Below are 12876 nucleotides of genomic sequence, written 5' to 3'. Positions count from 1 at the left end.
CCGCCTCTCCTCGCAGCCTATTGGTCGATCACGTTGACAGCTGCAGCTCGGGTATTAACCCTCGGTTCAATACTTTAAAATGCATTTTTGAAGCACTGGGCACTATTTTAGCGGAAAGGACTCAAAGCATGTAATTTGAAATTAGATATCATTTTTTAATTAGTATAAATCAAATGAGATTAAACAGTGTGTCATTTACCCAAGGAAGAGATGACACCAGGATGCACTTTGGGAGAAAGGTAAGCCGATGGAGGCAGTGTGATGCCCTGAGCAACACTCTGACGGGGAACCTTGGGATATGCGCTTTCATGTGGATGTTATGTGACATACGCCACTTTCCTTGCTGCAGATCAAGTCTCTTCAGGGGAACAGTTAGTGCCTGCCCCAGTGAAAGATTGTTCAGGAAGTGTGTGAGAAACATGATGAGGAGTTCAAGGTCTTGCATTAGCCTCCAATTTCCTGTGATCTCAATCCGATTGAGCATCTGTGGAATGTTCTGGAAAAACAAGTTTGATCCATGGAGGCCCCAGGTCACCATTTACAGCACTTAAAGGATATTCTGCTGGCGTCTTTGTGCCAGATACCTGAGGATATACATCACACGTCTGGAATCGACACAATAATAGGCTGGTGGTTTTAAATTTGTGGCTGATCTGTGTATTTAATAACTTCTAAAATAAAAGTTCATCAGCTATACTTAAGTTCTTACATTTCCAGTAAGTAGATACAATTTTCAATGCTGTATTTTCACACTGTGGTATTACTTCTTTTCAAAATAAAACTACTGGTTTTGCAGTACACGTGTATGTGTGTGCATGTGCAGCCTTTCCCTTTGTTTCACAAGGAACCCATTCTGGGAATTTGCTAGTAATTCTTCTTTTTCCAGAGGAAGTTCCTGTGTTTCCTAGGCATATTAACATTTGACCTTTAAACTCACCGTCAGGTAGGTATCAAATCTTTCACTTAGTATGGAATTTCCTGTTTTCTAAACCTTTATAGAACCTATTGGCAGGCGTATACAACATATTTGGAAGTTCCTTTATGCGACAACCAACTTGTCAGTTTGAGTAACTTCTTCTGAGCATTAACAATGTTAGTTTCCTTTGAGGCAACATGTTTTTCCGGACATTTCCTTTTTCATTATGATGTCCTGATAAAACAGGACATGGTGATCAACCCCTTAGTGTCTATGAGTTGAAAAGCAAAATCCCAGTAAATTTCCAGCATACAATGCCACTCCCTCCTGATTGTCTTTTCTTTTTTTTCGTTCTTTCATTGTTTTGTTGCTGTTTCAGATCAGGGGGAGGAAGTATTCTCCCCTTGAACATAATAACTAGTTCACTAGGTCATTGACTAGGCCATTATAAAACGGTTTTATTTCTGTTGAGCCAATCAGAGTTCAACTCTTATGTTTGATATCATATATCATTTTCTTGCTGCATTACCCAGTTGTGCTTGACCTTACATTTGACTTCACATTTCTTAGATAGACATGTTTGGTGGCCCTGACCCTCAGGCAGCAAAACATGCCCTTAACATTACACTGTCACCCCCATGCTTGACCATAGGTGCATTGTTCTTTTTGTGGAATTTCTTTGGTTTACACCAAATGTAACAGAGCCTCTGTCCCAAACAGTTCAACTTTTGACTCATCAGTCTATAGAAAATACCCTAAAGGGTTTGAGGGTCATCTACGTCGTGTGTTGTGACAGAATTCAGATGATATCTTTATGTTCTTCTACGTTACAGCAGCAGTGGTTTTAACCTCCCCACTCTCATGCATGCTGTTTCTACACAGTGTCTATAAGATAATGGAGTCATAATAACTAACCTTTAATGAAGTGAGAGCAGCTCCCAGTTCCTTCCATGACTGTCACCATGCGCTTAGATTAATTTTGGAAGGTCGGGCACGTCTGGGAAAGTTCACTTGTCTTGTCAGACTGATCAATGCAGTTTGGTACATTTTCGGATAAACTAAGAAAGAGAATAGTTTTCCACCAGGCCAGGTTGGTAGTACATCACCTTTTTGCTTCAGAAAAAGCAGTAATGTAGTGTAGTTCTCTGAAAAGTTATATTCATGATACAGAATGCTATATACAGTATCTCAGACCTCCATTACATTCTTGCTTTTTAAATTATGAATTGGTCGTTTTGCATCAATGCACAGTTGCTGAACATCTGTTCAAAATGGCGGCTAAAGAAAGATATTCTGGGTCTTTTATTCAAAGAAACTGACATCAAATACGGATGTTTACCTCTAATGTGTTAGATCCCTGCTGTTTTATGATAATACAAGAAAAAAGACAAAACACCTGCACTGGAAATATCCCAAAGTGACATCACACTGCATATTTTTTAAATGTTTTGCATGACAATAACAGGAACAAACCACCATAGCAACAGCAGTACAGTGCCTCACAAATATTAATTACAGTGCCTTGATTTGACATAATTGCTTAAATTGCTATTATGTAACATGGATACATTTAGATTATGCTATAGTAGCTTGATCCAGCTTTTTAATAAAACCCATGTCGCTCCCCATAAGGTCTCACGGACACAAGGTGTTCTTTACACACAGGCATTTATTAGACGCACTTTCAGCATGCCGTGAGAACTGAATAAAAGACACATAAATACATACAAAAGACATTTCTTAAGGGATATAAAACACAAATAAAATAAAGCACAATAAAATATAAACAACACAAATTGCACTTAAACAATTACTTAAGATACGAAATGACATATTCAGTATTACAAACTTTAACCGAAACATTTGGCGTCATGTTAACATTCAGCAGCTTCAAATATGATATAAAACACAAAACAAAACGTACCTCATTGGCCGCATTATCTCACAGGGAGGAAAATAAACTTGGAACCGAACTTTTCAACATCAAAATCTTCACAAAAAGGTTGCGCAGTGCAGCGTGGCTCAGCATCCCATCTTCTAATTAAGAAGTTAATCCACGTGCAGTAGATGGTGTATCACAACAATTAACCCGAAGTTACTTAAACTGGCGAACATTGGTTCCGCCTCAGAATACTGCTATACACGTGTTGTAATAACTTTATATCAACAATATACATTACTTAAATTCCGTTCTTTCATATATATACATTATAAACATTCAACAAAACAATCACAGATACTTGAACAGTATAACTGATACTTGACAGCAGTTACACTCCCACCAAATCACTAGTGATTTCTAAAATACAATATACAAACTATCTTAACTTGACTAAAGAACACTTAAACACAAAAACTATATTACTCAGCTTCTAGTAAGGTTACAGTCTTATGAATAGGCCTTTCCAAGTAAACAGGTTTAGTAACACGCTTCCCTTGCTCATCCAGTGCTCTGTCACTAATCAACAACTGAAGCTTTCTCACACATCCATCTTTACCAGGATATACTTCAGTGACCTTAGCCAACTTCCATTCATTTCGAGGTGCATTGTCATCTTGCACAAGCACTATGTCATTGATCTTTGCATTTCTACGACCTTTATGCCATTTTTGTCTCTGTTGCTGGTTCAAGAGATATTCTTTCTTCCATCTAGACCAAAATTCATTGGCCAAGTATTGCACTTTCCTCCATCTTTTGCGAAGATAAAGGTCTTCCCTTACAAACTCTCCAGGTGGTGGCAAGACAATAGAAGATTTCATGGTCAGAAGGTGGTTAGGTGTAAGAGGTTGTGGTCCTGCTGGATCATTGAGCAGGTGTGCCGTTAAAGGTCTGCTGTTTATGATTGCCATAACCTCATAAAGGTAAGTTCGCAATGACGAACTATCAAGTTTGCGAGATGACTGATCCAGAATGGACATCAACACATTTCTTACTGTCCTGATTTGTCTTTCCCAAGCTCCACCCATGTGGCTTGCAGACGGAGTGTTCATGACGAATTCACAGCCTAGTTGCTTAAGGCCGTCTTGGTCCATTTCTTGTACAGCTTCTAAGAACTGACGTCTTGCACCAACAAAGTTAGTACCCTGATCAGATCGAAGTTGTCGGACATTTCCTCTTAGAGCAATGAAAGCACGCAGAACATTGATAAAAGCATCAGCTGTCATATCATCAAGCAACTCTATGTGCACTGCACGAGAACACAAGCAAGTGAATAACAGACCATATCGCTTCAACTCCTTTCTTCCCTCCTTGACGTAGAATGGGCCGAAACAGTCCATACCACAATAAGTAAAAGGAGGAGTTGTCTCCATGCGTTCCAATGGTAAGTCTGCCATTTTTTGTGTTTCTGTAGGTCTTCTGAACTTCCTACACTTAACACACTCATGAATGCAGGATGATACCGCATGACTGCCACCAAGTATCCAAATACCATTGGATCGTAGTTCGTTAAGCGTTATGCCACGACCTTGGTGCTGAACTCGTTGATGATAATGTTCAATCAGCAATCTTGATATGTGACTGGTCTTTGGCAAAATCACCGGATGTTTGATGTGTGGGTGCAAAGCAGCATGCTCCAGACGACCCCCCACTCTGAGGATGTCTTTCTCATCCAAAAAGGGATTCAGTCTGTAAAGTTTACTACTTTTGTCACTACACTTCATCTCGCCCTTGCACTTTAAGCTTCTGATTTCCTCAGAGAAGAATGCACTTTGTACAATGCCTATGATTGTAAGTTCTGCATCTTTCCTCTCTTCAAGACTTGTGGCTTCATTGGTTTTTGAAGTCAAGCCCTTAAGCTGTTTGAGACGTCGTACGAGTCTGGCAATAGCTTTGACTAATCTGGTCCAGTTGGAAAACTTTAGAAAGCGATTATTCAATGAATCTTCACTTGTCAATGTCTTGTGTACACACGTCTTGCGAACTTCTGGGTCTTCAACAGAAATATCTCCCACCTTAATATCTCTGTTGGGAAGATCATCAAGCCAAAGAAAGGCTGGACCAGTAAACCAGTTGGATTTAGTAAGTTCCTTTTGCTGCAAGACCTCTTGATGCATGGTCTGCAGGATTTTCTTCAGAGCTTACATATCTCCATTGACTTGGATTTGTGCTCTCTTTAATGCGCTGAACACGGTTTGCCACAAACACATGGAATCTTTTCGCATCATTGTTGACATATCCTAGGACAACCTTAGAGTCTGTCCAAAAGAACTCTTGAGCCTCTATTTCTAGCTCCTTTCTGAGCAGATCACTTGTGCGAACAGCAACAACCGCTGCTGACAGCTCGAGTCTGGGTACTGTGGTAATCTTCAGGGGTGAAACCCTGGCCTTGCCCATGACTAAAGAACAGTGGATTTCTCCTGATGTGCTAACTGCTCTCAGGTAAGTGCATTCACCATACCCTGCACTACTCGCGTCAGAAAAATGATGCAACTCATACCTCTGGACTTCGTTCCAACTTTCTGGAATGTAACATCGCTGAATCTTGACATCAGCTAGGTTATGCAGATCCAAAAGCCAAGCTTCCCATTTTGGCCGAAGATCCTCAGAGAGCGGTTCATCCCATCCGATCTTGTCTTGACACATCTGTTGAAGTATCTTCTTCCCGATCAGAATGAAAGGTGCTACAAAGCCAAGTGGGTCATAAATGGAGGCAACGGTAGATAAAACTCCCCTCCTTGTTAGTGGGCGTTCATTCACAATCACTCTGAACTGAAACTGATCTGCAACAACACACCAGCTGACCCCTAGAGCTCTTTCAATCTGTGTTTCACCTAAGGTCAAATCTTGGTTGCGTACCGCTTCTGCACAATCCTCCTTGGGAATTGACGCAAGCACGTTGTGGTGGTTGGAAATGAACTTGTGGATTCTCAGCTTTCCAGTGCTACAGAGCTCTCTTGCTTCGCTCACTAACTGAATCGCTTCCTCATCTGTTGAGACACTTATCAGACCATCGTCCACGTAAAAGTTCCTCTCAATCAGGCGGATGGATGCTTCGCTAAATCTACCCTGTCCTTGAGCAGCAATGAACCTCAACCCATAATTTGCACACCCCGGTGAAGAGGCTGCGCCAAACAGGTGGACTCTCATACGGTAGACTGATGGAGAAGATTGGAAGTCTCCATTATCCCACCAAAGAAACCTCAAATAATCTTGATCATCTGGGCTCACATGAAACTGGTGGAACATGCATTCAATATCACACATTATTGCTACTGGCCCCTTGCGGAACCGACAGAGCACACCTACCAAAGTACTTGTCAGCTCTGGCCCTGTAAGCAAATGATCATTCAATGACACTCCTTCAAACTTCGCTGAGCAATCAAACACAACCCGTATCTTCCCAGGTTTCTGTGGATGATATACCCCGTGGTGAGGAATGTACCAAGCAGGAGTCTTCCTGATCTCCTCTTCTGGAACTTTCTCTGCTTCTCTGCGAGTTATTATTCCATTCATGAAGGTTACATAGTCATTGTGATATTGTTTGTCTTTCTCAAATCTTTTTCTCAAACACATGAGACGGTGATGAGCACACTTCACATTATCTGGGAGGCATGGTTTATTTCCTTTAAATGGCAATGGCATCTCACAGTGGTTATCTGCATTGATTCTTGTCCCTTTCTCCATTATCGATAGGAAACGTAGATCTTCTTGTGAAAGGTGAGCATCCTCTACATTCCTTTCAATGAAGTCGGACTCAAGTGCTCTTATCACTTGTGGTGGTGTGACCACTTCTTTGACTTGTGTGCGGCACATATATCGCACTTCATTTGTGAGATGAGTAGATGACAACAACTGAGGTGTCACCTGCTTCACAACAATCCTGTGGCTGCCTCCAATTGCATCACCATAATCAATACAAGGATTGACATGACCGATTATGCTCCAGCCAAGGTCTGTTCTTTGAGCAAATGGTTCGTTGTCCTTACCTGCAACAACTTCTCTGGGTAGCAGGGCTTGTGAACAGTCATATCCTATAAGCAGGCCAACATCACAGTCTATTAACGGAGCCATCTCTTCAACAAGGTGCTCCAAGTGAGGCCATGCTCTCGCTGTCTTTTGCGTAGGAATGTGACTTAGATTGACTGGAATAAACTCTCTGGAATAAGTTGTTGGAAGAGGAATTTTCTTTGAGGAGTAGAACCCTCTCACTTGTAGTCCCTTTAACCTTTGACTTGGAATGACTGTACTTTTGGATGATAATGTGGAGATTTTCAACTGCACAGGCTCTTTTGGTGCATTGAGCGTTTCTGCCTTTTCTTGTAATATGAACGTTGTGTCACTTTGATTATCCAACAGAGCATATACAAGGAGTTCATTCTCTGGGTTACTTGTGGTGGAAAGCCACACCGGGACAACTGTGGATGTGTATGTACTGCTCACATCTTGGACCACTCTATTAGATGTTACTTCATTTGATGTTTCGTTGCTTGGTTGAGACTGCATTGCTCCCACTGACCTTTCCTTCTCCTTCACATGATTCCTGCTGTCTGTTCGTTTCACCATCTGCTGTTCCTTCCTGACATCCCTTGCGGTTCTGTCTTCATGTAAGCATGTTGGATGCTTCCCTTTACATGTGTCGCAGATGCTCCTCTTCTCACAGTTCTTTGACTGGTGTCCTGGTTTCAAGCATCCAAAGCACAATTTGCTATTCTGTGCAAACTTGATTCGTTCTGTAATCGACTTGTCCATGAACTTCCAACATGTGTGAATGCTATGTGATGGTTTCTCACAAAAAATACACCTTTTCACATCTAGGTTTTCTACTGAGCTGTTTACCAATACACGTGCACCAACACTACGAGTTTTTGCTATCTTTGGTCTTTCCCCATCACTAGACTTAAGTGCATGAAGTGAGGTTACTGGGTTACAAGCTATCTTAGCTTCAAATGTAAGAAAGTCAACAAACTGCACAAAACTTGGAAACATGTGACTTGCTTCTTCAATCTCAACAGCCTTCCTATTCCATCTGGCTACCAACCAATCAGGAAGTTTTGCAAGGATTCTTTGGTTTTCACCACAGTCGTTAAGGATTTCAAGACCTTTGATCTGTGTCATTGCTGTGCAACAGCCACGAAGAAAGTCAACAAACTCTCTAAGTTCAAAACAATCTTTAGGTCCAATTTTTGGCCATGAAGATAGCTTATCCCTAAAGGCCTTTGCAATCACGAAGGAGCTTCCATACCGTTCTTCCAGAATATTCCACGCAGCATGGTAGGCTGTGTCGGTACCTAACAGAAAATAACTCTCAATAGCTTTCTTTGCAGGACCCCCTACATACTTGCGAAGGTAGTAGACTTTCTCACTCGCTGGAATGTTCTTCTTGTCTATCAACATCTGAAAAGACATTTTCCAGTCTGTGTATCTTAGTGGATCTCCACTGAAAACAGCTGGTTCTGGTACTGGGAGACGACTTACATTGATAGACTCTGCTATGGCTTCAGCAAGTGCTGTAGTGTTATCTTCCTTATGAACATTGGTAGAAGACTCTTTCTTTATGGCAGATTGAGGAATTATAGCAGGTTGAGCATGTGAGATATGCTTTGGCTTATGTGCTGGAAGTCTACTTGGGATAGAAGCAGGTTTGACCTCAGCAAAGTGAGAGTCATGAAGTAACTCTGTTATCTCTTCATCTGAGCTCACACCTGTCTCATACACTTGCAAACGTGCCCTAGCTGCATTCATTCTTTTGACTGTCTCTAAGCGCTCTATCTGCCTGCGCTTCTCTTCTAGTGTCTTTTTTCTTGCAGCATTTTCTGATTCTTGCACTGCAATCCTCTGCCTGTCTTCCTCTTCAAGAATGTCAAGGCTTTGTTTCTCACATTCTATTTCTTGTAGGACCTTTAGAGCCTCTTGGGTGGCAGCTAACTCTGCTACTGCCTCTTGTTTAACTGCAGAAGACAAGTTAGAGTGTGTGGATCTTATACTACCATATCTTATGGACCTTGAATCTTTAGAGCTTGACCTGGACCTATGGGAAACTGCAGATGAAAACACTGAGCCAGTGTCTGCCCAGTGAACTTGTTCCTGAGAACCTTCCTTTCCTTCAAGACAGTTCCATGCATAGTCCAATAGTCGCCTTGAGACAGCATCACAGGTGTCTACTCTACGTCGTGTCTCCCCATCAGGGACACTTAGATGTCGTAGGTCGTCATAAGCATGTTTCACATCAGTTGAAGCACACTGAATCTTAGTTCTGAGGTTAAGTATAACATCAACAGAAGAAGAACTATCAAGCTCCTTCTTAGCCTGCTTGGCAAGAGCTTTCCATCTGTCATATGTAATGACAAAGCGATGTTGAAGTCCTTTGATTTTGCTATCATGCAGTTGTTGACCCTTTTCAGTAAGAGTTCTGGTTCTCTGACTTCTTCTTAATTCCTGCACAGCAACAGCTGTAGTTTCTATTCCTACATCAATCTTCTCTGATGGATGAACAGCGTCTTCAATCTGATGCTGTGTCCCTTCAGCACAACTGTCTCTGTCTGAGTCTGCTTTCTTAGCTTCACGCTCATGCTCAGCCATTCTAGTGTTGTTTGAATACACCTCTCTTGAGTTAATTACTTAACTTATGGCATTACAAGGGTAACTGAATAAACTACATTATGCTGCATCAAAACCTTAAGATAATCTAAGCAGTAACAACACTGTAATAATATAAATGAACTTGTTTCAACTTTAAATGGATGAACAGACACACAACTTAACACTTAACTACATAAACAATCTCTATGTGTATACTATTCTTAACTCTTAACACGTTGCAGAGTTCTTCTTACTTGGGACTTATGTAAACTTAAACATGCACATAACACTAGACCTCTTATAGGAAGTAGAGTCCTTTAACCACTTGTAAACATTTAACTTGTTTTAAATGTTTCTTCTTATTGGCTTGACTCTCTTTCTCCCACTTGTTCAGGTAATCAGTGTTTGCACAGTCTTATCTGCTCGATGCTAGTGTGCGTCGTAGCTTGCTTGCAGCTTCGTCTGCAGCCGGTGTTTATCGTCTGCATCCCTCGTGTCGAGCAGTCTGAGTTCTCACTGTCGCTCCCCATAAGGTCTCACGGACACAAGGTGTTCTTTACACACAGGCATTTATTAGACGCACTTTCAGCATGCCGTGAGAACTGAATAAAAGACACATAAATACATACAAAAGACATTTCTTAAGGGATATAAAACACAAATAAAATTAAGCACAATAAAATATAAACAACACAAATTGCACTTAAACAATTACTTAAGATATGAAATGACATATTCAGTATTACAAACTTTAACCGAAACATTTGGCGTCATGTTAACATTCAGCAGCTTCAAATATGATATAAAACACAAAACAAAACGTACCTCATTGGCCGCATTATCTCACAGGGAGGAAAATAAACTTGGAACCGAACTTTTCAACATCAAAATCTTCACAAAAAGGTTGCGCAGTGCACCGTGGCTCAGCATCCCATCTTCTAATTAAGAAGTTAATCCACGTGCAGTAGATGGTGTATCACAACAATTAACCCGAAGTTACTTAAACTGGCGAACATTGGTTCCGCCTCAGAATACTGCTATACACGTGTTGTAATAACTTTATATCAACAATATACATTACTTAAATTCCGTTCTTTCATATATATACATTATAAACATTCAACAAAACAATCACAGATACTTGAACAGTATAACTGATACTTGACAGCAGTTACAACCCAGATGATGCACTGCAGTTGAGATTAGTGTTCCATTACCTTATTCTGTATTGCAGCAAGTTAGATTTGTTTTACTGATGAGTGGCTCTGAGTTTACATTCAGTATTGCGCAATATAGATATAGAATTGGCCAGATAACCACAAACTAAAAAAATAAACAAGACATTAAGATGTAGATTTCACATTTTGTTAGAGTAATTCAATTATTCTATGCAGGCTGCTCGTGGTTTTTGTTTGTTTTTGGGACTTTTTAAAGAAACAATAGTAGCTTTGCTCTGTGGATGGGAATGTCAGGCTGTTGGTACATTACTTTGGTTTAGGGTGAAATATTTTAACCAGTTTGACAAAAAGTTTGAGTTTGACAATAGTGTTTTGGAGTGAAATATCTTTGTACCATTGGATTTTTACATAAATCTATTACAAGAGCTAGGACTCATTTTCAAAGTCACTTGAGGACCCACATTTACAAAGTGGACACTTTTTCATATAGGCATTCATGATCCCAAGAGGATAGCTCATGCAGACTATCTGCTTTTAACCATACATCCAGATAACCTCACCTGGACAAATCTTCCAAACATGTCCACAACATACTGCACATGGTCAATGCCACTTAAGGTCATCACTTTTCAAATTAATGCTGGTACAGCATTTTGACATGCATGGCTCTCTGCAAAACTAAAGACAATCCCATGATCATCTTAGCGAGCACATGTCCTAAACTACGATGGTAAGCCAGGTAAGTACTACCTGCTAAAGAGCAACATGTTACCATTGTTATCATGAGCATGTCTCAAGTATTGCCAGAGCACTAGCAAGTTGTCTAGAGTTCAGCTGTCTGGCTGTAAAAATCTCTTGTTGTGATCATGTAACATGGCGAAGTGAAAGGAAAGTCCTTGGAGCAAAAAAAGACCTGAGAACATAGTTTTCCTAAAAGCAGTTTTTTCAGCTAAATTGTGAAGTAGCTCTTAACCTTGAGTTTGCTGATATGAGAGATCCATTTGATTCCACATGGCTTGCCTCTTGGTGTAGACAGCTCTGAAGCACATGGATATGGATGCCAACATGTTCGTCTGAATGCCACAGTAAAGTACTGCCTATAAAATATATAGTTGTCAAACAATTCCTAAATTTAAGACTGTGAAACAAAGCGGTCAGTGATCTTTTTATAGGGGGCTGGGGTTGGAGACGTGGGTTGTGTTGTGTGAAGTGCCAGTCTCCGGAGAGATCAAGAGCCTAGACTACAAAGGCTTTTTTTTTTCCACTTAATTGGAACCAGGTAAAAGCCAGAGTGATGTTATGTCTCAAGAAATCTCTCAGGAAATCTGTGGCATGTCATGAATGAGCTCTCAGTTAAGGTGTTAAGTACCTTTAAAATGAGATAAAAATGACAGGATGAAGGTTGAATGAGAACACTGTTTAGCTTTCAATGAGCTTTTTTTCCTTTATTGTCATGTTGATAGTGGGTGGTGGAACATATCAAGGTGTTTTTTGGAAAGATGTTGCTCAGGTATGCAAGCTATGCATGTCAGAACCACGACAGGACAGAGGTCATTGGTCAGCCAGAGTCTTTAATCTTCACCAAACTCCCACTTCACACTTCCCCTCTCCTCCTCTGCATCGTATTCCGCCCTTCCTCTCCGTTCACTCGTCTCCTTTTCATCTTCCCCCCCTTTTCTCTCTCGCCTCCTTGTTTTGTGACAGACTGAGTAAGAAAAACAAGGTGAAAGGGTTGGAGGAGTATGGAAGGAGTCGGAGAAGCAAAAACAGCATCCCATGTCAAATGTCAAAAAGCGAAAGCCCTGAGGAAACAGACAGCGGGCTTCTCTTTCCTGTCAGCACATTTGCTCAGTCTGGGTTGTAAAGGTGGGTGGCCCAAGTGACGAGATAGTGTTATTATCTATGAGCGCGTGTGCTTAGGCTTCACTGTATGACCCCCCACTGAACTGTGAAGTTAGCACTGGAGGCAGGGAAAGAGGGGAGCTCTGGAGTGGAGTGACGTGAGACAAAATAGATGAGTGGGGTGGGTGCGGGGGGGGCATGAAGTAAACAGAACAGGAAGAAAGAGCGGAGAGAAAAACTTATAAAAACAAAAGTTTAGCAGCAGATGGGGCCAGGGTTTACCTTGGAAACAGCATTATAGCAGTGAGACTGGGGAGCACGGGAGGGGGGTTATACGCCAAGCTGGAGTTTATCACAATCTCTGGAGACTGATGAACGAGTGGGTGGGGGTGTGTGTGTGTGTGTGTGTGTGTGTGTGT

General features: G+C 41.1%; 2 protein-coding genes across 2 annotated transcripts; both read right to left on the bottom strand.

Annotated features, from left to right (window-relative positions):
• Nucleotides 1–2567: 2567 nt before the first annotated feature.
• Nucleotides 2568–4576, bottom strand: LOC113156001. The gene is made up of 2 exons (XM_026350788.1): nucleotides 2841–4576; nucleotides 2568–2617 (listed from the first exon to the last, which is right to left on the bottom strand). Exon 1 carries the CDS (start codon nucleotides 4250–4252, stop codon nucleotides 3278–3280), a length of 975 nt encoding a protein of 324 aa, XP_026206573.1. The 5' UTR covers nucleotides 4253–4576; the 3' UTR covers nucleotides 2568–2617; nucleotides 2841–3277.
• Nucleotides 4577–4934: 358 nt separating this feature from the next.
• LOC113156601 lies at nucleotides 4935–10353 on the bottom strand. The gene is made up of 2 exons (XM_026351836.1): nucleotides 10263–10353; nucleotides 4935–10039 (listed from the first exon to the last, which is right to left on the bottom strand). Exon 2 carries the CDS (start codon nucleotides 9435–9437, stop codon nucleotides 4935–4937), a length of 4503 nt encoding a protein of 1500 aa, XP_026207621.1. The 5' UTR covers nucleotides 9438–10039; nucleotides 10263–10353.
• Nucleotides 10354–12876: the final 2523 nt, after the last annotated feature.

The sequence above is a fragment of the Anabas testudineus genome, chromosome 19 (genome assembly GCF_900324465.2).
Source record: "Anabas testudineus chromosome 19, fAnaTes1.2, whole genome shotgun sequence".
Classification (NCBI taxonomy): Eukaryota; Metazoa; Chordata; class Actinopteri; order Anabantiformes; family Anabantidae; genus Anabas; species Anabas testudineus.
The sequence above is the reverse complement of the archived record's forward strand: the minus strand, read 5'-3'. Positions and strand labels throughout refer to the sequence as shown.